This window comes from Protopterus annectens, chromosome 16.part0 (genome assembly GCF_019279795.1).
Source record: "Protopterus annectens isolate FY-2018-M chromosome 16.part0, PAN1.0, whole genome shotgun sequence".
Classification (NCBI taxonomy): Eukaryota; Metazoa; Chordata; order Ceratodontiformes; family Protopteridae; genus Protopterus; species Protopterus annectens.
The window spans coordinates 610,393,840-610,419,432 of NC_056750.1; the positions used below are offsets into that span (position 1 = coordinate 610,393,840).

Genomic DNA, 25,593 nt, shown 5'->3' on the forward strand with positions numbered 1-25,593 from the left:
CCCATTTCCTTGTTATCATGCTGAAGACTTGTGGATCCAGTTTCCATTCGTGGGGATCCATGAGGTTTCTGCTTAGTTCGTCTGCCAGAGTATTTGTTTTTCCTGGCAGGAATTGTACTTGCAGGTGAACTACATATATCTGTGTTTACAGTAAATTAATAATGTAGTGTATAAGATGCATCGTTTTGTCAATTTTATATTTAAATGTAGGCTTTTAGGGATGTTTGTATTTTAAGTGTGAACATAATTTTATAATAGTTATTTTATTTTGTAGCACTATTGTGTACAAAATTTTAAAATCTTACACTTAATTCATATGTTTAACACTCTGAGTGTATCGATTACACACTAGGGTTAAACTTTCTGGTTTAACTTCTACCTAAGCCTTTTTAGTTCAGCCTTTCAGTAGTTTGCCTAAGCTGCTATAGCTTTAAGCATCACTGTTGTTGCACAGGTGAGCTTCAAATACGTCATCTTATGATTAATTTAAATTGTGCCATTGTGTAATAGTATTGACTTCTGATGAAATCTGCTTTAGTGCAAACGAAATGCGCTTTAAGTCAAGAGTGTGTTTGTTGTACAGTTATATTGTCGTCAAGTATTTAAGTATTGAAGTAAAGACCTGAAGCTAAGAGTGTATCGTCCGTTTGTTATAGTGAAAACTGTTAAAACTGTGTAGACCTGCCTCGAGTGCTGCTTGCTTTTTATCAGTTTGTTTCTTTGTGGATTTAACCGTCTTGCAGGTGAACTTGATAAGTCAATGCCGTGTCCCATAAGGTCATTGCTTGTCTGCAGAGGGGGTAGGAATGTGTACCTCCCTGCTTGTTTATGTACCACATGACCGTATTATTGTCTGTCTTTATCAGTAGTTGTCCTGGATGAAGTAGATCCTTGAAAGCTGTCAGGGCACTTTGAACAACTAGCATCTCTTTTTGATTGATGTGAAGATGCATCTGATTTGCAGGCCATATCCCCTGAATACATTTTCCTGCCATATGGGCCCCCCTAGCATAATCTGATGCATCCGTTGTCAGTGTTTGTCTGGCTGTGGGTAAACTGAATGGCAGACCCTTGTTGTGGTGACAGGCCTCTGCCCACCATCGAAACTCCTGTTGCAGGCAGGGAATGAGTGTAATTACTGTCTCCAGGCTGTGGCAATGCTGAGTACAAACACTTTTTAGATACCATTGTAGTTTCCTCATATGCAGTCTGGCATATGGAATTAGTAGAATGCAGGATGCCATGAAACCCAAGGCCTGCAGGATTTTCCTTGCAGATAAGTGGGTCTTCATTGCCAATTTTTTGAAGTAAGAAGTCAGTTGTTTTTGTTTGCCTGGCGTGAGATAAGCCATCTGGGCAGTTGTATTTAAGCTTGTACCCAGGAATATTATCTCTTGAGAGGGCACTAGTTTTGATTTCTTTTCGTTTACTGTGTACACTAGGTTTTTAGAAATGCCAGATGCTTTAGAAGAATGTCTTTGTTCTCTGCTTGAATTAGGCAGTCGTCCAAGTAGGGATATATTTGAATTCCTCTTTGTCTGCAAAACGCAATTACTGGTGCCAGGCATTTTGTGAAGACCTTGGGCGCAGTAGATAAGCCAAAGGGCAGTGCAGAGAATTGGTAGTGCATTGAGCAGGTTATGAATCTGAGGTATCTTCTGCAAGATTGTCTTTATGGGACATGCAGGTATACCTCTTTTATGTACAAAGGTATGAGCCAAGCCTTCTTGCCCAGCATGGGCAGTAGCTGCTGTAGAGTCAGCATCTTGAATTTTGGAACTTCCAGAAACATATTTAGTATAGACAGGTCCAGTATTGGTCTCCAGGTTTTGTCCTTTCTGGGCACTAGGAAAAGTCTGGAGTAAAATCCTTGCCCCTGCTCTTGTTGTGGAACTTGTTGAATGGCCCTCAAGTCCACGAGGGCTGTAATTTGTTTTTGTGCCTCTGCCCGTTGATTGTGTGGCAGGTCTGGCATGCCTTTTGACCTTGGCAGGGTGTGAAAATGGAACCTGTAGCCTTAGGACACTATGTTCAAGACCCATTTGTCTTGGGTAACCATTTGCCAATTTGTTGAAAAAAGTGCTAGTTTTCCCCCTAAGGGGGCTGCCAAAAGAAAAGTGCTTGGATCCGGCAGAGGAAAGTCATTGTGACTGTTTCCTGTAAGGTTGTGATTTGTCCTCTCCGCTTTTGGAGGTAGGAGCATCCCATTGTTTAGGCCTGTATGAGCCTTGGGGCTGAGATCTGCCTCTGGGACGCCTGTGTCTGCCTCTTTGTGGTCTGTCTGACACTGGAAAGGACCAATTTTTAGAAGGCCAGTTCCTGCTAAATCTGGGTGGCTGTACCTGTAAGAAATCCTTAACTGTCTGCATGGATTTTGCTTTATCCTCCATTTTTTTTCAACACCTCTTCTGCTTTAGTACCAAACAAAGCATCATGCTATAATGGAGCATCTAATAATTTTGCTTTAACATGATCAGGCAGATTCTGTTCCTTTAACCAAGCATGCCTTCTAATAACAGAACCTGTAACAGCGGCCCTGCAAGAGGCCTCCAGTGAATCATAACCACATTGCAAAGTATGCTTTCCCACTTGTTCAGCTGCATGCAATAAATCCTGCATTTCCTTGTTCTCTGAACATTTAGTATTTGTCTGCAATTTCAGTTTAAGCAGTGACATTAAACATTGCTGATATTTTAGCATATGAAACTGACAATTTAAAGGCCTTACAGCCAAGGTAGCAGAAGTGTAGACTTTTTTCCCCCATCAATCCTGAGCCCTAGAATCCCTATCAGAGGGGAAAGGTTTTTTTGCAGTGGAAGCTTTGACCCCTTTGGGACCCAGAGATATAGTTTCTGGGTCAGCAACGGGGTTTTTATATAGGAATTTATGAGAATCCGGGACCCTGTAGTATCTGTCTGGCTTAGCAGGTGCAGGGGGTAAAGAGTCAGGGGACAGGCTGGACTCTGAAAATACGTCATCTACAATGTATACAACAGGTGGAATAGCAAGGGGTCTGTGCTGAGGAAGTAGCAGGAAGTCTCTGAGCCTTTTCTTAGATTCAGAATAATCTTGGCTCTCCCAGTGGAAATGCTCCCTCATGGTATACAGGGTTTCCCCAAAAGAATAATCCTCAGGAGGAGAGGCTGAAGGAATGGATTCTTCAGCATCAGAGTCCTCATAGGGAAGCATGGAATAATCCTGTTCAGAAGAGGAATCAGAGGAAATAGAAACCTGATCAGAAGAATCATACTCTGTCTCTTGCCTAGGCCTCTTATCAGGAGGGGGATGGGAAACCCTGATCAAAGTAATTAGGTCTTCGGCCATTTTGAGCATCTGTTTTTTAGGCATGGAAGTCTCAGTAGGAGAAAGCTGTACTTGTTTCTTTGTCTTTAGAGCTGCTTTAGTCTTTGAAGTTGAAGATGGCTTAACATATAGTTGTGTAGGTCTGAGGACACCCTCAGAAGCTGATGCCTGCTCAGCGGCTCCGGACCCATCTGAGGGAATGATTTCCGAGTGTCCAATACTTTGAGTATCCAGAGGCCCAGTCGGCTCCACGTGGGAGTCGGAAGCGGCTTGTGGCTCTGTGGTAGCGGGCACCAGGGGCTGCAAAAGTGCCTCACTGAGAACCAGGGAACCAGCGACTGGTCTAGCGGAGGCCTCGTCGTCGGTTTTGGACCTCGGCTGCCTATCCTTTTCCTTGTCCTTGCATTTTTTGTAAGCTCCGGTAGTCGGCTGTTCCGATGGCATTATATAATTAAATCTTCGGCCAAAGTAATGAAATGCAAAATCGAACCGACGCTTAATAGTGCGTTGGTTAAATCTAGCACAAAACCGACAGCTAGCAACGTTGTGATCAGGGCCTAGGCAAGGAATACAGTAAGAGTGAAAATCCTTATGAGATATTTGCTTCCCACAAGAAATACAATTGTTAACTTTTTCTGACATTGGTCAGGAGCAAGAAAAAAAGTTTCCCCAATGGGATACTTCGCTTTAATGAAGAATTCGGTTCTGAAATTCGGATTTGAAAATCTCAGGAGTCAGCCGACCGACACTTGCGAACTGCTTTTGCTTCGGGCACCGCGCGGCAAGAAAGACAGAAGAAAATGGCTTCGGCTGCATCTTTTATACCCCTGGCGCACTGACGTCAGGGAAGAGGCGTCAGCAACCGACGCCGGACCTAGACTTTGGAATTCTGGCCGACTGAGGGTATGAGGGTAGCCTGCCAGCAGGATAACCAAAGAGTAATGACTGCAGCAGTGAAACACGATGAACATCTTGATATCTAACCAGTACGAAACAAACCAAAATAAATTGCTAGTCTTTTTCCACAACAGATTTCCACCTCTGCCCATTCATCCTTCCTGGGATACAATTTGGGAAATAAGTTCCTCTTGGTTATCATATTATGTGAATGGCTTTTATGATTTTACCTTATCCATGCATCTTATTTCTCAAACCTTCTTACCATGCTAGTAGCTCAACTCATCCTAAAGGAATATGCATAGCAACTTTCTAGGAATACATGTATGACAAGCTCTTTGGAGGGAACTGACTCTGCAGGGACAATATTTTACACATTAGGCGAAATGTGACTCACTCCGTCAAACTGGCAATTTGTCAAGAGAGTGACAGATGTAGAAATTAGGTCAAGTGTTCTTTCATCAGCTCTTCATGTTAGAAGGAACACTGAATGCATGTGGGTACAGAAAGTGTGTATCTGAGACACAGCAAAACTTTCAGATATAATGAAGGTCTCAGTACTATGGGATAGGAGTGTCTTTGTAAATGTATGTGGGTTAGACACAAAGTAAGGGCCAAGTGGCCTTGTAGCTCAAGGGTCAGATCACTGATCTAGTAAACCAGGGGTCATGGGTTCCCATCTCATCAAGGCCTCTGCTCATCCTTTCTCTGGCAGTTGGTAAACCAAGTTAAGGCTGTCAACTTTAGTTCCTGCAGTACACGGTTTCATTGCCTCAGCCCTCATATACTTGCTGTGTGACAACAAGTCACTTACACCAGACTGTGTTTACAGGCAACTGTGAATTTGAGCTAGACACACCTCAGCAGTTCCCTGGACTGCAAGCCTAGTAACTACTACCGACAAAATAACTAAAGGGACAGGGAGTGTTTTTGTGTGTGTGTGTGTGTGTGTGTGTGTGTGTGTGTGTCCACCCCCCTGTTTTGTCTGGTGGTGGTGGTGGTGTAAAAGATACTTTTTCCTAAGGCAAGTGGCAGGTTTAAGATTACGGATAGCATGCATTAGTAAGGTGGGCAATGGGGCTTTCAACACATGCTAACCCTAACCATGTACCTTACCTTAGAAAAAACTTCTGTAACACAATCACTATGCATACAAATTATGTCAAAATGTATAGCAGCTGTAGTAGAGTTTTATCACACTGAAGAAGTAAACCATTTCTTTTTGTAGCTTTTTATTTTGTCAGTTTTTGCATGTTGATTTTCAAAATGCCGGCATTGGTCACCTGTTGTTCAATGCTTCTACATTTCAATAAATCAACATAAGCTCACTTAGATATATATGCATTTGTCCATATGCATCAATCTTCCCATTAGACTAAAACTCTCAAAAATAATATAACATCCCAATGAAGCCTTTCAAGTGCAATGAAACCATTAGGCTGGCAAAACAGCCAGCTCTGCTGCCCTACATAATGGAGCTCTGATTACATCCCAGATAACCAGAGATTAATTAGCAACTAGGGTGGTTTGCAGAAGCTAGCAAAAGGAAGCAGACCAGAGGCATCCAATGTCACAATCTCACAAAGGAAGGGTGGCACTGCATGATGGCTAGAGTGTGGATATTCTACCATGAACTGTGTACTCATGTCAGGGAGGACACTGCAGTCCCCACGGCAATGTGGGCTGCTTGTTCTTCTGCCTTAAGAGTGGTCAGGGCCTATCCAATACGACTTCATTGTCATGATACCACAGAGGCTGCAAACAATCCTCATAGCTGCCTGGGTAATCACTCCTAGATAGCTCCTGCCTGTACAATGGACACCTAGTACAGTGGAATAAATGGACAAAACCCACTAAGAAAGGTGTGAAAGTCAATACCCAGAGAGGGATAAGCACCTAAGAAAGAAATCTTAGCCTGATATTATAGGGTTTCATGACCTATAACCTAATTCGGCAGTAAAGTAGTGGCTGGTAGAAAAACTAAGTTACTTTACACAAAGGCTTGCACCTTCACCCAAAATGACCCCATTTCTGCCTCATCATACTCAAGGCACAGAAATGTAAGACTCTTCTTCTAGATTTAGACTCTGTAAAGTCACGGTTCGACTCTTACTGCTTCCGTTTACCTACTATCAAACACTGAAAAAGTCACTTAGACAGTTTCATGTCTGGGTCAACCTTGAAAAAGTGCTGGGTGCCCAGTAAAATTTTATTTTTACATACTTCAGTGCACATCACTTCAGGTCACACCAATTTACCTTTGAGAGAAACTCATTCACTTCCACTGTCCTACTCTCACTGCAGTGCTAAACTGTAATCAACCTTCTCAGAAGCTCACGCAGACTGCAATATTTATTTACAAGCACATTTGTAGCAAATAGTGTACCATTCACTGATCTAACTTGCTTCTCTCGCAGTCATTCCTAGTGCAATAAACTAGAGTAAATTCTTTAGCTGAATCAAATTAGTAGTCTGACTACTAGTATTACTAAAGCAATTCAGATATGTTCTACAGGCAAGCTGTTAGCAAATAAAGTCCTGCTTTAATTCTAAAGCACTATGATTTCTAGAACAAAACAATCACATGTGAAATTAGTGGCATCACTAAAACTCATCACAATTACTGAATTACATAGAGCTACTGTCTGCATGACAACTGTGCAACATACAACTGGCAAAATACTATATTTAAGTACAGCTTGCTCAAGAACTATCATTACTTTTTGCTATGCTTATGTCAACCTAATGAACAAAATATATACATTTGCTGTTTCTTTACTACAATAATTAGTCCAGCCCTCATTTTGTACATATTGTACTGTTTGTACTAGTTACTAATCTCTAGTACATTAGGTGTATCCCACTCACACATGAATGCTTTTTGCTTTGTATGAACAGTTTTGCTAGGATGGAACCAGCAAGTATCTCCATATAAACATGGACTTCAAACAAAATATTATTTATGTGTGCATTCTTCTTAACATCAAAGAGTGCCACTGACATCAAATAATGCTTAAACAGGTCCACTTGTAGGTTTATGCCTGCAACTCTGCTGACAGCATTAGAAAGAGAGAAAAAAATAAAATAAACCTACCTTCACAGTTTTGTTTTAAAAACAGTAAAGAAATAAGGAAATAGTGACTGTAGGTCATACACAAACACACCATTTTAAGACAGAGAAGGAAAGCTCAGACTTTTCTGACTGCAGTCGGTTGACTGTTGACCTTTTGAAATTTTCACATGCTTTTAATGCAAGTAGGACAGCATTTTTAGATGCGGAAACAAGTAATGATTCAACCCAGCACAGACTTTGTTCAATACATTTAGGAAAGCAAACAAAAGTCAAATTGGGACACCAACGAAAGGAAAACCTTCCAAACATTCAAAAAGCATGTTTATTCAAAAACAGCATCCACAAGTAGAAAGGACAGTATAATCCAAAATTATACTGTCCTTTCCACATTTGGATGCTGTTTTCAAAATATTAGAAATGTAACAGTTACTGTGTTTACTGTGACTTATAAAATTCAGTTTAAGACCTAGAACCTAAAGAATATTACCACCATAAAAAAAATATTTTGTGCCGAAGAGTTTGTCATTTATACTTCTTTCATAATCCATATGGTTCCAGAAATATGAATATTTGTTTGAAATGTAAGGACATAATTTTATTATGTCAAAAGGCTTACGCTCCGTCCTTTGGATGTTACAGTGTAAACTTCCTCAGCTCCATTGCAGTGAATGAGATCAAAAATATTTGTAATCCCACAGACCCAATAAATAGTAGTTCAGTGACTAAAAATATGGGACATTTAAATGTGAATGATGTTCACAGTCTCCAAACATACCAGTAGGAGGTACATTTTGCATAAATGGAGTAAAGTATACAATACATGGGCACTGTTCATGTTACTCTAGAGGGGTGGTTTATTTAGCCCAATGCCAGTGGTGTGTTGGTTTTTATGTGGAAAGGCTTCCAGGAAGTTTAATGAACTGGTTTATGAACATTTATTGGACATTAGGAAAAAGAAAAAAAATCCCTATTTAGACATACAGATCATTTTAATGAACATGATTTTAGGTTTTTAGTAACTGACCAAGACAAGCAGGACCCTTAGGGATGGAAAGTAAAGGAACATTTAGAAGCCGGCGAATTTAAATGGCAGGTTGTTTTGAATGTGATGAACCATCCTGGTCTAAATGATGCTTGCTCCATTAATTCAGTTTTAAAACTGAAATATTACACTATTTCTAATTGCTGTTAATTGAAGTGTTGCTTGTACTGGTTGCTTTTCTGCATGTAATTTATTTTAAAGTTATTTATTGTGATCCTTACCGGAATGTTTCAGTTCTGATGAATTTTCAGATATTTCAGAAATGAAAAAGCTCAACGTTTCAATAAAGTTTTTTGATTTTTTCGCTGGTTGTTGTGTCAATACCCTACCACCACAGGTGTGTTATTTCTTAGTTTGATGTTTCACCATTTGGTTCCCAGTTTGTTTGGTATGTCATCCTCCAGTGGTGGTACTGGAGCTCACAATATGCAAGCTGTGGGAGACATGACTCTTACTGCAGCAAGTTAACCAGAAATACTCTATCCTTTCTGGTAGCAGAGGCTTGGAATCTATGCAAAGGAGTGATTTATTCCATGACGGTTTTGAGTTACCTCTAACACAACCAACAGGAGAGTCGGGTCGAAACCACAACAACACTACATCTATATCCTCATTTGTTTTAATGATTGGAAAATTAATCATTTTTGCATAGACATGGACATTTCCAGGGGTATTTCTATTAACACGAATAACTCCAGTTGAATGAGCGACCAATTACATTTACTTGAGAAGCTTCTTTTTCCCTTTAAGAAGCTTCAATTAGAGAACAGCTACCTGGCCAAAAACATAGAAATGCAACAATTACCTAAAGGATTAAGACTCTTGAGATTCCCTAATGGTGTATCCAATAATCCTGAATTTATTTGTGATTTGCATAACGTTTTGGATAAAGTTAGGTGTGACATAATGCGGTTAATGATAAAGTATAATACTACTGAACTAGATCAACTACTGCAAAAACCTGACACATTAAATAAAAGCATTTGGGAAAACCTTAATTTTACATTTTATGAGGCAAATTATGCGAATTTGTTCTCTAGAATTGACAAACAGTGTCAGACTATTCTCCAATGTAAAATTAACAAGTTAAAGAGAGATGCTAACGAATATGCCTTGGAAATGGCATACCCAAAGCCACCGGGTTCCCATAGATACACAGTGGTAACAACCAATCAAGCATCCCCTGATACTGCCTGAAAGGAAGTGATGCCATCCACTGTATTATTTTAGCGAGGAACTTCTGTGGACATTCCAGTTGTTGGATATGCCTGGTTAGGTACAAAGGGGGCACTGCACTCAATGATAGGCTTGATGAATACCGAATACAGTGGAACAATGACTTCGTTGGACTTAGATGCCATATCTCTGTTTATAAGTTGCGCAACATAGAATGATTTCCTCACCACTGTAGACACAGGATGATCAAAGGCTAGATTACTATCTGTGTGTATCCCCAAGTCCTCGACTACTGGGTCAACTCTAAGGGCTGTCAATATGATAGTTACCAGGGATGGATGACTTGCCAAACGATACTATTACGTATTTCTTGGCATTTAGTTTTAGTCCATGACTCTGAGGAGGTGCAAACGTATTCAGAACCAGCAGCAATGGAAAAACTCTCTGGAGGAAACCACAGGGATAATGCAACTATATGGAACAAGGGGCACAACCGAAAACGAACTGGCAGAGGAAATAATGGTTACTGACAACAGCTGTTTTTCAGATAAAACAGTTCAGATCATCACAAATGATGGTGGCAAATTTGAAATTTATAACTTTTTCCTCTAAATGCGTTGGTGTTAAACATTCTAATGTACTGGCAAAGTATCTGTGATTTGTTCCTGCTAGGTGAAGTAACACTGTGGGCATTTACACAGATTTAAAACTGTTTATATGTAAATTGAACTTGTCATTATGGTTTTCTGGCAATGCTAATGCGGGTCCAAACAGTAGGACCAAGTACTTTCAATCCCCCAACAAATCATTTAATTTCAGTTTATGAAAGATTTTAAGAGGTGAATTGCTGTTGTTGCTTTAAATTCACCTTGTGACATAAAACATTTCAACATGTCTAAGAATGAGAGGGCATTGTTTTCCTATACTGCAGATGACATAAGCATTTGGGTTAAGAAGCCGGATAAGGGGGGAAAGTTTGGTGATTTCTAATAGGATTATGCTAGTGTAATGAATGCCATTTTAATGGAAGACTTTTATCAAGAGATATTCCAAAAATTAAATCAATGTAGATTTTTGAAAATTGATTCACTTTTAGATGACATGTTGTTTCAAGGACAAATATCTAAACAAGAATACAAATTCATGACAAATGACAGGCCTTCAATAGCTAGTATTTTTGGTAACCCCCCTCTACAAACCAATCATTTATGCTACCCATTCAAAAACATTTATATTGCAAAATTGATGGATTATTCTTAAGGATAGTATAAATCATATTATACAAATATATAAAAACTCATGGCATGTTTTACAATGTTTGAATGAAACTCCTTTAAATTGTGAGGCCATTTCAATTACTACTGATGGAAATAACTTATTCTTAGTAATTCCACATGATGTGGGATTAAATTGGTTTGAAAAAAAGTTGAACAAACGGTCAGGCCTTTCAGCTGACAAGATAAATGCAATGGTAGTTTTAATTAGTGGAAGTTGTTCTAGCTAACAATTACTTGCATTTTGGTGGAGTGTATTTTAAGCAAACAACTGGTGTGGGAATGGGGGGCAGTTTGTACCCCCATGTTTGCAAATGTTGTCATGGCTGAATGGGAAGATTGTTTTATCTTCACAAGTGAGTTTAAAAAGTATTGTTTTTTCTATACCAGATTCCTGGATATGGGTCGAAAGTGAGATTAGATTCCATGAATTTTTGAACTATATCAATGTGACTACTGATTTTTTTTTTAATTTTTGCATACTTTTAATGTAAGCAGGACAGCATTTTTAGATGTGTAAATAAGTAAGATTCAACCCAGCACATATTCTGTTCAAATATATTTAAGGAAAGCAACCTTTACGAATTCATACCTTCACTATACAAGCTGTCATCTTAGACACGATAAGAAAACGGTAGTCAAAGAGCAACTAGTAAGGTTGGCAGGTATGATAACCATACAAGAAGTGTTTATCCATAAATGTGAGGTTTTAACAGACATATTTCTAGAGAGAGGTTATCCTTGTGATTTTCTTAATGAGGTTTTAACTGAGAGAGGCAGAGAGGTGTATGTATGCATATTGGATGGTACCTCAGTAAACATCAATAGTGATAATGAAAGCGTTCATATTAACACAGTCAAAAACAATAGGCAGAAATTTATCAACACCTTTACAGTGGGCAGTAGTGCTACAGGCCAGTGTACTAATACAAACTGGAAGGTATTTTTGAGTGACAGTGACTTAATGAATAAACTGGGAGAATGGCCACAGATAGTGTTTAGGAAAGATAAGACTTAAAAACTATTTGGAATCCTACAGCCCAATAAATAGTAGTTCAGTGACTCAAATGTATGGGACATTTAAATGTGGATGTTGTTCACAGTGTTGAAACATATCAGTAGGAAACAATTTTTACATAAATGGAGTGGAGTATGCAATACATGGACATTTTTTATGTTACTCTAAAATGGGTGCTTCATTTAGCCCATTGTCAGTGGTGTGCTGCTTTTTATGTGGGAAAGACTTCCAGGAAGTTCAATGAGTGGGTTTATGAACATTTATTAGATGTTACGAAAAAGAAAAATACTAATGCCCTATTTAGACATATAGATCATTTTAATGAACATTATTTTAGGTTTTTAGTAATTAAGCAAGTCAAACAGGACTCTCAGGGATGAACAGTAAAGGAACATTTAGAAGCCTATAAACTTAAATGGCAGGTTAGGGTGAATGTGATGAACCATCCTGGTCTAAACGATGATTACTCCATTAATTCAATTTTAAAACTGAAACATTACCGAACTGTTTCCAACTCCTCTCAACTGAAGAGTCATTTGTATTGGTCGCTTTTCTACATGTGATTTCTTTTAAATGTACTTACTGTAACTGTTACTGGAGTATTTTAGTTCTGACGAAGATCCATATATTTTAGGAATGAAAGTGCTCAACATTTCAATAAAGTTTCTGGATTTTACTGCTGGCTGATGTGTCAATACCTTATCACCACAGGTATGTCATTTTTTAGTTTGTTGTTTCAGCATTGAGTTCACAGTTTTTTTAGCAGCCAAAAAAAGCAATTACAAAAAAGTGGAACGTAAGGATTAAACCAGCAATAAGCAAAATAATTAATACTGCAAAGGAAACATAAGCTCTACGGTTGAGAACAAAGTATACGGATGAAGCATTTTTTACAAGAATAAATGGTTCATTTGAGAAAAATATAAACAAAATAATGCTCCAACTGAATACTAAAATAAGCAGATTAGTAGGAGAAGAAAAGTATGAATATGTTCTACTGCACAAGAGTAAAACAACAGCGCTATGATGGATACTAAGCATAATGCATGTCCTACAATAATAGAAGTTATTAATGTGTTTTTTTAATTGCTATTAATGTTTGTCTGTGCATGTTACAACAAAGAGATGGCTGAATAAAGCGGTTTTAAAAAAAGCTCCTTTTATGGAAGCAAATATGCAAAAACTGTCAGAGCTGATGCCTTTAACATTGACAAACACTTTTTTGTCAAACAAAAATTTCTGTGTGTCAGCAAAGCCTAGCAGTATTTACCCTGGCAGACATTATGTCAGGGCTTGTGCGCTTTCAACTTTCTCCTAAAAAGGCCATAAAACTGTAATTTCTTTTTGTATTTAAAAGAATAGTGAAAAACCTGGGTACCAATGTTTATCCTTCACCAGTTAAGTTCCAGGTGGCTTTTCACAAACAATTTTTCATAAAGTTCTGTTTAATTGATGTCCTCACAAAATTATGAAATGCAATGATTAAAAGACATTTTTGGCTGGTCAAAGTACACTTGCAAGAGACTACTGGAAGAAGCAGTCTAAAATACTGTCATCAATAAACTACACCTCTAGTTTAAACAGGTGGAGAAAAGATTTTACAAATTAGGTAGAGAATGTTTTAAAAAGATCAAAATCCATAAATCTGGTAATGACAGAAAGTATCCTAAAGTCATGATGTCTGAAAATTTGAGCCATGGTAAAGCAACACTGACATAAAGTGGTGAGAAAAACCTGAAGAGGAGGAGTAGCGCAAGTGGTCCCCTCGGTGTGATGTACCATGAAACACACTGCTGAGAAAAAGTCAGTTTAAATCTTTATACTTGGTAAGGCTTTGAACCCCCCACACACACACACACACACAAAAACTAGACCTTGCCAACTAAGTACCAATGGAATACATTCTTACCGATTTGTTTCGATCATCTGGCAGATGAGCTTCTGTTGTTGCTCTTCGAGTCAGCCATCGAAAAATACCAAAGCCAGTACCCTAATAAATTACAAATAAAGGGCAAACACTTACCTAAAGTTTATTACATGACTCATTTCTGTACTAGTTAGGAGTTGTTTATACTAACTGTTATCAATGCTTAAAAAAAACTAGATTAATTTTGCAATTTTACTCAAAGGAAATGCATTTCTGATTGCAGACAACAGAAATTCATTTTGCTACTGTTTTTTTTTTACCTTATTAGATGCAGGCCCCTTTTCAGGCTTTGCTGCTTTGTTTGGTGGAACCTCTTGAATAGGTGGAGGAGAAGACTGTTTGGCAGCAGAATTGCGCCTTTCCCTTCCAGCAGAGTGTGTTGACGATTCAGATGTTGTCCGTGACCGTCGCCCATGGCTCTGCAAAAAAAAAGAATACATATTATTAATCAAAACAAAAGCAAACCATTAACAAATACTGTGCATCTATTGCTACTCAAACATATCTCACTTGTGCAATATACTCAAGCCAACTAAAGAAACCCATTAAGCAAAGCTGAATTCTGAATTTAGTACCAAACAGCTCAAAAATTTCTGACCAGTGGTAATAATTCAAATATATTTAATTAAGGAATTTAAAAAAAGTAAAATTGCAACAAAGGTCTCAAACTTCAGAATCGGTTTACCAAACAGCCCGGTGTATGTAACATATGAATAAGAAAAGTAGCTGACAAAAAACTGTGAAACACTGCATACTATTCATAAAAAATTAAATGAAAAAATAAGAAAGCAGCACGATAAGTGATGGAAGCTGGTGAACAAGCAGAATAAGTCTTACATCCATGAAATAATCAACACACAACAGTTACAGCAGAAGAAAAAAAAAATTGTAAAGTGTCCCATTGAACAGCAAAAATTACCAGAGAAGAGCAACTTCAACATATCATACAGAGTGGAAAAGGTCGAGGACAGAAATGCATACCGAACAACACTTATTCTTGTCGTCCAGTGAAGATACTGAGCCACACAATCCCAGACACTGGCATCAAAATACGGATAGAAAAAAAAAAATGACAGGGCAGTTTCGGTCAAGAGTTGATCATTTCTCCACTGGAGATTAGGAAGCACATTTTTGACATCACTATTTATAACTGGAATTGCTCTTAAATTTTGAGAGTGCTGGGTCAGGTAATAAAAGGTTACAAGCTGCTGAAAAGAAGCCCAATAGAGCTGACACCCAAGCAGCCATGAGGGGCTTTTTCTCTTTTAGAGTCTAAATCTGCCCTCTAGCAAATAACGTGCACACCTACTAAAGCTAATGTCTGTGCTTATCATGTATTCTTAGCCCAAAAAGATCTGTAAAAAGAAATCACAATGTATGAAGACCTTCTGGTAATTGAATTTTCTTGACCAAGGTAATATCTGTCTTTTTTCATGCCTTTTGACTGTGGAAGAACAATCTAATATTTTCTTGACATCATCATCTTCTTTCGGCTTTTCCCATTAGGGGTCGTCACAGCGGATCATCCGTTTCCATTTCTTCCTGTCCTCAGCATCTTGCTCTGTCACACCAACCACCTGTATGTCCTCTCTCACCACATCCATATACCTTATCTTAGACATTCTTCTTTTCCTGTTACCTGGTAGCTTCACCCTTACCATTTTTTCCCAATATACTCAGCATCCTACCTCAGCACATGTCCAAACCAACGTAATCTTGCCTCTCTGGCTTTGTCTCCAAACCTTCCAACCTGGGCTGACCCTTTAATATACTTATTCCTGATCCTGTCCACCCTTGTCACACCCAGTGCAAATCTTAACATCTTTAACTCTGCCACATCCAGCTCTAACTCCTGCGATTTTGTCATTGCCACTGTCTCCAACCCATATAACATAGCTGGTCTCACTACCCTCATGTAGACCTTCCCTTTCACTCTTACTGGTACTCGTCGGTCACAAATCACTCCTAACACTCTTCTCCACCCACTCCATCCTGCCTGTACTCTCTTCTTCACCTCTCTTCCACACTCACCATTACTCTGAACTATTGATCCCAAGTATTTAAACTCATCCACCTTCGCCACCTCTACTCCTTGCATGCTCACCATTCCTCTATCCTCCCTCTCATTCACGCACATATATTCTGTCTTAGTCCTGCTGACCTTCATTCGTCTTCTCTCTAGAGCATATTTCCATTCTCCAGGGTCTCCTCTCACCTGTTCCCAACTCTCACTACAGATCACAATGTCATCTGCAAACATCATAGTCCACGGGGACTACTGTCTGATATAGTCTGTCAACCTGTCCATCACCACTGCAACTAAGAAAGGGCTCAGAGCTGATCCCTGATGTAATCCCACCTCCACCCTAAACACATCTGTCACTCCCACCGCAGACCTCACCGCTGTCACACTACCCTCGTACATATCCTGTACCACTCTTACATACTTCTCTGACACTCCTGACTTCCTCATACAATACCACAACTCTTCTCTAGGCACCCTGTCATATGCTTTCTCTAAGTCTACAAAAACACAATGCAACTCCTTCTGACCCTCTCTGTACTTCTCCATCAACACTCTCAGAACAAATATTGCATCTGTAGTGCTCTTTCTCGGCATGAAACCATACTGCTGATCACTAATCATCACGTCCCTTCTTAACCTAGCTTCCAGTACTCTTTCCCATGACTTCATGCTGTGACTGATCAATTGAATCCCTCTGTAGTTACTACAGCTCTGCATATCACCCTTATTCTTAAAAATCGGTACTGACAACTACTTCAGCACTATTCTTTCAGTTCTGTTAGGTAAGCCTGAAATCTGACAAGAGTCCACTAACAGAAAAAATATACCCCACCTTACAATCCTGAGTGTACTTAACTACTCATATGTGGTCCCTCACTTAACACTCACTACAAATATATAAAAGCTGTATTTATATCACAAATGGGCAAGTGAATTGGTCTAATGATCTGCTCCAGCCATGACCCAAGCCACAGGTAAAATGTTAAACAGAACAGTGAACAGCCAAAAAATTACGAAAGAAACTGGAAAATAGGACAAAATTGGTAATAATGACTATAATTAAATGAAAAACAGGGAAAAAGAGGCAGTCTTTGCATGCCTTCTCTATTATTTTTTTTATGAAAAAAAAGTAGGTATGCCTTATACAGGGGGAAATCTTCCATCGTGGAAAGGCTGAATTTGGAAAGTCTCAACTGCAGTACCCTGCCCATTCACTACATCTTTAATATGGATCACTACTGCAGTAAAATTCCTGACATATGAGAAGACTTCCACGGCTACTTCAAGAACAGCAATGATCATCCTGTTGAACTCTCTAGGACAAGCCTTGGAGGAATTCCCAAAAACTGTTTTACATCTGGACTGTAAATCAAGTTTGCAATGTTTTAAAAATGTGCAGAGGACAAGATGGCCATCTTGCAAATGCTCTACATCAAGGTATTCCTGAAGAAAGTGCCTGAAGTAGCAGGTGTGCTCCTGCAATGTAGCCTAATCTGCCCTTGTAAGGCCCACTCTAGCTCCTCAGAACAAAAATAATGCAGTTAGCTACCCACTTGGAAAGTCAAAAATACTGCTTTATCTGTCAGAAGGACTCAGTACTATCCAAGTAAGACAGTCAGGTCATCCAAGCTGACAGGCTGTGTCCATGCAGATTCAGACAGCTCAGGCTATTAAGCATCTCAGTGAGTACGTCCAACCTCTTTTGCAGAGTATTACCATAGAGAGTCAGTGCTGCCTTGGCTACTACGGTCTGACCAGAATCATCCTGGGCTCCTCTATGTATACGTTCTGTAGCCCCCTTGCAGTTAGATTGGTAAGGGGTACACATGCAGAAGCTGGCACTTTGAGAAGAAGAATCTTCCAGACTCTGCTGCATGGAAGTCTAATGCAGTAGTCTGGAAGCTGATAGTTTACAGGGAAATGAACAGATCCACATCTGAAATCCCTGCATCTGTATGTCAGGGACCTCAATATCTCTCTGTTCAAATTCTACTCATGGCTTCTCCTATTCATAGGCTGAACACTATGGTGAGAAATGCCAAAGGGACATATACCACTCAAAGCTCCAAGCATGAGTACACAGCCTGATCCCAGGTGTGCATCAGTACTCTGCAAAGGGGTTTGAATAAGTTCCATGCAATTTGTTTATCTACCACACCACTTTAGTATAACCCATGGTAAGCAAGAGCTCTCCAGTTTCTGCAGTATGCTGATAGTATGAATAGCTAAGGTAGATGCCAGTATTTCCTTAAGGAAGACATGAAGACCTGTCTAAGGAATCCACTTGCTACGGACCCTTAAGATACTTGGATGACTCCTCCAAGCAAAGTCTAAAGTATTGGTCATCAGTGTCTGATTCACCTACGGTGGTGTAAAGATCAAGCCTTTGTTCTTGCATACCTGCTCTGACCACAAACTGAAGTGGTCTTGGATACATGGAAGCGCTTGTAGGACCCTGTCAACAGACTGTGCATGCTGATTCAAGGAAGCCTTGAGGAACCACTACATCTTCTGTATCTGTACCTTGCTAGGTGAACCACTAGGTAAGAGGCGCGGTATATTCCAAACACTTTGATAAAGTCTATCATCAAAAATTAAGCCCTGCTGGACTCTAACTGAAAAGCTGTGTTTCTGTTAGGGCCTGAAGAAGGAAATAATCCAGAGTAGTTGCATAACATCTTACCATAACCATAGATGTCCTACTCTTCCATGTTGCAGTATTCTTAAGCTTTGGGTTAGCCTCCACCTAGTGACCCGAACGACCATCCAGTATACAAAAGCTTTAGTCTCTGCAAGGTAAGTGGGACATCTGACGTTGGCCGTAGGGAATGTGGGCCATAAAAGTTATGTTTGCATGTACCTTCCTCGGAAATGAGTGCCCCAGTCGGATCCAAGTGGCAGGATAGCTACACAAGTCTTTAATCATCCAGCAAAGCCCAAATTTTCTTTTGAATAGGGGATAGGAAGGTGGGATAGAATACTGCAACATGGAAGAGAAGGACTTCAACGGTTATGGTAAGATTTTACACAACTATTCTATGTCCTTCTATTCTCATGTTGGAAAATTCTTAACCTTTGGGTGAGTGCCATAGCTCAAAGGGAAGAAGAGGGTGGTTTGGAACTATTTTCCTAAAATCCATGCAGGACAGCTACAAAACCCTGCACTGGCTCTGAAGATGTGATCCAATTTGTAGTGTTTTGTGAAGGTATGGACAGATGCCCATGTAAGCTGCTTCTAGAATAGAGGCTGTGTCCAACTCCTTGAGAAAAGCTCCAGAGGAGGTCATGGCCCCAGTAGAATGGGCTTTAATACTGGAGTCTATCTGTTTTCCATGGTGGGCATAGAAAAAGGAGATGGCTTTAGAGATCCATGTAGAAACAGTCTGTTTTGTCACAGCTTTTCGCAGAGCCCTGGAGTGAAAGGAGACAAACAGTTGCTTTGATCTCATAATAGATTTAGTCTTGTCAATGTAGAATCTGAGTTGTCTGTGAACATCAAGGGAATGCAGAACTTTCTCACCGTCACTCTGGAGCTGTGGAAAGAAACTGGGGAGGTGGATACATTAGTTCAGAAATAACTCATTGACCACCTTAGGCATAAAGCACGGGTTAGTCCTTAAGGTAACCCTATCCTTATGGAAGATCAAAAAGGATGGGGTGACCATGAGGGTCTGGAGCTCTGAGACTCTCTTGGCAGAAGGCCACCAAAAGCACAGTTTTCCAAGGCAGGCTGCAGCTGCTGGCTCAAATGGGGCAACAGTGAGCTTCTACAACACATAGTTCAGGTCCCAGGGCAGTGGAACTGGCCAACTGGGTGGTCTGAGGTGTAGACCTCCTACTAGGAATAACTTCACTTGAAGTCTAGAAGCAAGTGGTGGTTCTAAAGGAAGACATGCAGAAATAGCAGCAAGGTGGGCCTTTATGGAGGAATATGCCAACCTTGCCTGCAACAATTCACACAGGTAAGACAACACCAGGGGGGACCCCTAATTGAAATGGGTCTAGCTGTCTTTTTAGACACCAAATGGAGAACCTTTTCCATTTGGACAGATAGGATCTTCAAGTATTGGGTTTCCTGGCCTCCTGCAGGCCATTTAGCAAGTCCTCTGAATAAAGGTGTCTGAAAGGGATCAAAAATCACCCACAGAGTCAGGTTCAGAGATTCCAGGTGGAGATGGATCAGGGATCCCTTGTCCTGTGTGAGTAGGTCCACTCTGTAAGGTAACTTGTGATGATTGCCCCTGTCTAAATGCAGAAAGAGGGGGAACTAGTGCTGTCTTGGCCAAAATGGGATCACCAGTAAGATTTTGGTTTGTCCAGCTGAACTTTCATCGGGACTTTCTGTAGGAGTGGGGAAGAGGGTGGGGAATGTACAGAAACATCCCTTCTCAAGAGATAAAAAAGGTGTCCATTGCCCTCGCTAGGGGGCTGGAAGCCCTGGTACAGAACTGTCGAAGTCGCCTGTTCAGATTGGAGGCAAACAGGTCTATTTTTGGTGTACACCACTTGTGGACTATGTCCAGAAACACATCCCTGTGTAGCACCCATTTGTGGGATTGTGACATGGAACTGCTTAGGGTGTCTGCCTGCATGTTCTGAGCTGAGGGTACATAGACGGCCGGCAGAGTTGCTCCATGCAGGACCATGAATTCCCAGGCCTGAAGTGCAAATCGCATAGAAAAATAAGATCTGACCCCCCCCCCCCTTTTGTTCAAAGTAGTGTTGTCCATGAACAATTTTAGGGGTTCTTGCTTCGGGACATGTTGGAAGGCCCTCAGAGCAAAAATGAGAGCTCTCATCTCTCTGATGTTGATGTGCTCCCATTTGGAGGGGCCTGTCCATGTCCTTTACATCTTCAAGCTACCCACAGCAGCTTCCCACCCCAAATCTGAAGCATCTGTGTACAATTCCTGTACTGGGGATTGGGGTTGCAAGGGAAGCATTGTATTCCAACAGACTTGATGCAGCCACCAAAGGATCTCCTGCCTTAAACATGGTAGGAAGGGAATGGTGTAGTCCAGCAGGTGGGAGTGTTGGGTCCATGTGGACCTCAGATACCACTGAAGCTTTCTCATGTAGAGTCTTTCCAGTGGCAAGATGGGGAATGTGGAAGCCATGTACCCTAAGAGTCTGAAGCATTATTTTGCTGTCATTGCAGGGGTGTGTATGACAGACAAGTATTTCTTCAGACTTTCCACCTTGTGGGGTGGGAGAATGCCATCAAAACGTCTGCTCTGTGTTAGATTAGGGACCTAAAAGAGAGAAGCGATTCTCTTTTAAGAGACTTCAATCCAACATTTGGGCAGTTTTTCCATCTCTTTCAACTTTCTGGTTTAAAAGCCCAGGTTTAAGCTGGTTCCCCACCTTTCCTGTAACTAGTCTAGTCCAGGTACAGATCTGCTGTAATCAGGACTGTTTGTAAGCTTCTGAGCTCCCCTCCAAGCCTTTCTGTGTTGGAGGGAGGCCTTCTAGCTTACCAGTGGGAGTGGTAAGTACTAGGTAGCCTATCTACCACAAGAGGAATGGTTTTTGGCCCAGAAATGGTAGTTTATTGACCATTTGGGCAGTTTTTCCGTCTCTTTCAACTTTCTGGTTTAAAAGCCCACATCTGCGCTTGTTACCCACCTTTCCTGTAACTAATCGAGTCCAGACACAGATCTGCTGTAACCAGGACTGTTTGTAAGCTTCCAAGCTGTGCCAAAGTCTGCTCTTCAATTTTTCCGTTAGATCTGCTAGCTCTCTCCTCTACTGCACTTTTACTAGCTTGTTAGTTTAGCACTTTACCAGACTTCTTGTAGCAATTACTGTAGTACACAAAAGTGCTACCAGCACTAACAGTTCTATAAGGAAACACCTCCAGTACTTATTAATGCTCAACCCTCCAGGCATGTCTAAAGATCAGTTCCCTGTGCTTTCTTCTATTAATCTGGTGAACTTGGGCATGCTGAGGCAATGTAGCAACTGCCTCATGTACACTGAAAACCCTCTCCTCTTACCCCCCAACACTCAGATTTGTGAGAGATGCACTTGTATATCCAAAATGGAAGCCACGCACTCTCCAGCCAAGACCGGAATAGCTGGTCAAGAGAAGGTCAACATTTGCACACCACCACATGGAACGCATAGCCCTCCAGAACACACACTAGCATTGCCTTCACATAAAAACACAAACCACACACCCACCTTTGCGGAGGCTCTCCATAAAAATCTAACCAAACAGCAGAGACCACCAAGGCAGAAATGCACTCAACCACTGCAACACAACACTAATCACAAGACACATAACTCTCCTAAACAGTGTGCCACTCAACCAAAGCCCCTGTGGCAAAACAGTATGCCCAACACACTAGTCATAGGTGACTTGATAGTGAGGCACACTGATGTACCACTCACTAGGTTAAATAAAGAGAAAGTAACAGTCAGCTGCCTATCAGGCACCAGGATCCGCCACATAACGCACGCGCTCAAGTCCCTCAACAAGTATAAATATGACTCTGTCATTGTACATGTGGGTGTGAATGACCTGAGATGTACCTCCCTGGACTACATGAAAAGAGACAGAGAGGAGCTCTCGGACTATGTAGCCCAGGTGGATATGACCCTAGCCCCGAGTCGCATCCTACCATTACCCAGAATGATACCACAGTACAAACAGAAAATGATTGATTTCAACAACTGGCTACGTTTCTGGAGTCATTCTAAGGGGATCCATTATCTGTCTGCCTGGGATGGCATGATTGACAGAACTCAATGCTTTGCCAGAGATGGCCTGCATCTGTCACCCCTGGGCTTCTGGATACTGGCTCTTGCCAACCCTATAGTGCCTTTTTTAGGCGGTGTTCCACAGACCAAATTACCACCATAACAGCTACAAAAAATGCAATTTGAGGGTCATGCTGCTCAATGCTAGAAGTCTAAATCTCAAAATGCACTCGCTCGAAGTGCTCCTTAAAATGGAGAACATTGACATTTGTGCTGTAACAGAGACCTGGTTCAAGGCAGCAGAAAGCACTCCTGTACTACCAGGCTACAACTCATTCCACACCTTTCAGCCCCAGAACTTGGACCAAAGCTCCACAAGCGGTGGTGTTTCCATATTCATAAAGGATGCGCACACCACCAGACTGGCAGCCCAACATAACACATCTGAGATACTCCAGGTGCAACTAACATTGGGTAAGACAGAGATTCAGGTCGTAGCCTGCTATAGGTCCCCAACCATGTCCCAAGATTCACATTCCACATTCCTAAGCACCATGGAAAATATTAGGGTCCAACATAACACGCTCATACTGAGGGACTTCAACTATGCCTCCATTAACTGGGAAAACTATTCATGTACCAATGCACTTGGCCAACGCTTTCTGGAATTCATTAATTCCAATGCCCTGGACCAGCTCGTTGTTACCCCCACTAGAGGTAGCAACATCCTTGACCTGGTCATTACTAACATGAGCAACCGTTGCTCTACACCAATAGTCAACTCCTCCCTGGCTAGATTTGATCACAAGCTGATCACCTTGGAAATCCTCATCCCTCCCACCTCCCCAACAAAGGTAACCACCATGAAAAACTTCTCCAAAGCTAACTTTGGGCTCCTAAAAACAGAGGTGGCTAACTTCACGGCACCCATGCAAATGGAGAATAGTTGCATGACCGCCAAATCATACACCAATGCACTGTACGAACACATACACAAATGCATGGATCTCGCCATACCCAACAGAACTAAGACTCTCTCCTCAAAAAAAAGGAAGCCAATCTGGTGGTCCCCTGCCATAAACAAACTCTACAATGGAAGGAAGAAACTGATGCAGAATAAGGTGAAGTCCCAAGACTGGAAAAACTCCCTTATCAGCCTCAACAAAAGGTTGAGATCCCTCATCAAATCCTCTAAAGCTAGCTATGAAAACAGAATTGCAGCAGACAGTAAAGACAACCACAAGGCCTTCTATAGTTATGTAAAGAATCTCCATGGCAATACCCTGATTTGCTCTGAGCTACTGCACAATGGTACCTCCTATACCGAGCCAACAGATATTACAAATATACTGGCGGACAAATTCAGTGCTAACTTTACCCCCCCCCCCCTCAAAGGACCAATCACAATACCAGTAAATTGCCAGGCACCCAGTATTACTGCTGCACAGGTTAAAACAGCAATGTCCAAGGCCAAGAATACAGCTTCTATGGGACCTGACAGTATCCCTGGCTGTGTTCAACGAACTACAGAGTGAACTGGTACCTCACCTGTGTGCCGTGTTCAATCACAGCCTCACCTCAGGCTTTGTCCCTACCGAATAGTGCACTGCTACAGACATCCCTCTCCACAAAAGATTAGTGACTACAGATGCTGGGAACTATCGCCCCATTAGCCTGACGAGTCTGATATGCAAAGCTATGGAACGCATCATCATGAACCTAATAAACAAGGATATAGGGAATCTCCAAACTCTGGATCCTACACAGTTTGGTTTTGTGAAGGTTAGATCATGCCTGCTCAACTTGGTCGACTTCTTTGAGTCAGTCACCAGAGCTGTGGATGAAGGTAAGGTGGTTCATACAGCCTACCTTGATCTGGCCAAGGCCTTTGATACCATTCCCCACTCAGGAATCACAGAAAAACTTACAAAGCTAGGCATCAACCCCTACATCACTAGGTGGGTTGCAAACTGGCTCACAGATAGCACCCACAGTGTGAAAGTAGCTGACTCCAAGTCAGACTGCCGAACAGTCCACGAGTGGAGACCCACAGGGTTCGGTCCTGGGTGCTCTCCTGTTTGGTATCTACTTCTCTGAAGTCCAGGCCAACACGAAGGGACTCTGGCTGACAAAGTTCGCAGATGATTGCAAGTTGGGAGCTATTATTAACTCCCCAAGTGATGTTGACATCCTGCAGAAAGGCCTCAATAAGACCAATGACTGGTGTCAAAACCATGGCCTTAAGCTCAATGCCAAAAAATGTGTCTTCATCCCCTTTGGGAAAAACCCGGTTCCCTTGAATTACCACACTGATGGTAGTCCACTAAACACAGGAGGCGTTATAAGAGATCTGGGAACACAGGTTGACAGCAACCTCTCTTTTGACCACCACGTTGCTACTGTGGTCAGAAATTCCTTCTATGTGGCACATCTCATTACAAAGGGTTTTGCATACAGGAAGAAAGAGGTCATAGTCTCCCTCTACTCTTCCCTCATTAGGCCAATCATCGAGTACAATACCCCATTTGGCATGTACCTCACTAGACACCTGCAACAACTGGAGAGGCCGCAAAAGTACCTCACAAAGAGGATCCTAGGCCTTAAACACTTGTCCTATATGGACAGACTCAAAAAACTCCAACAATTCTATGTCTCATATCGCCTACTTAGAGGCAATCTCTGCTTGACCTACAAAGCCATGTCTGACCCAGCTCTGATAGAAATGTTACATCTAAAGAAATCCCAATTGCTCCACACCACACGGTCCAGAGATCTCAACCTCATTACCACAATCAACAGAACATGCTGGAGGGACAGGTTCTTAACCCAGAGATTGCCCATGCTATGGAACAGACTTCCCGTACACATCAAGCAGAGTACCTTACTGGCCCTCTTTAAGAAAAATCTTGATGAGTGGATGGGAAATAGAAAATTCACGCAGGGAATCACTCCAGGGATTCTACTTGACAGAGGCACTAGAAACTAAGGTTGGGTGGCACGATGCCAGGGTAATCCTATGTGCTAGGCTTGTAAAGGCTCCAGGGCCATTAGCCTAGTACACATCTATGAATCTAAAAGTAGGCCCTTGTAGACTTTCATCAGGGACCTCAGGGGCGACTGTTAGATTAGGGACCTTCATTTTAAAGTAGTTATTT

The 25,593-nt window shown here is 41.2% G+C and overlaps 1 protein-coding gene across 1 annotated transcript in view; it reads right to left on the reverse strand.

Annotated features, from left to right (window-relative positions):
* SEC16A (SEC16 homolog A, endoplasmic reticulum export factor) overlaps nt 1-25,593 on the reverse strand; it is a gene marked incomplete in the record, with an annotated part of 1,997,470 nt that overhangs the window by 563,803 nt on the left and 1,408,074 nt on the right. The window contains 2 exon segments of the mRNA XM_044058481.1: nt 13,693-13,773; nt 13,971-14,129. Coding sequence (XP_043914416.1) covers nt 13,693-13,773; nt 13,971-14,129 — 240 coding nt within the window.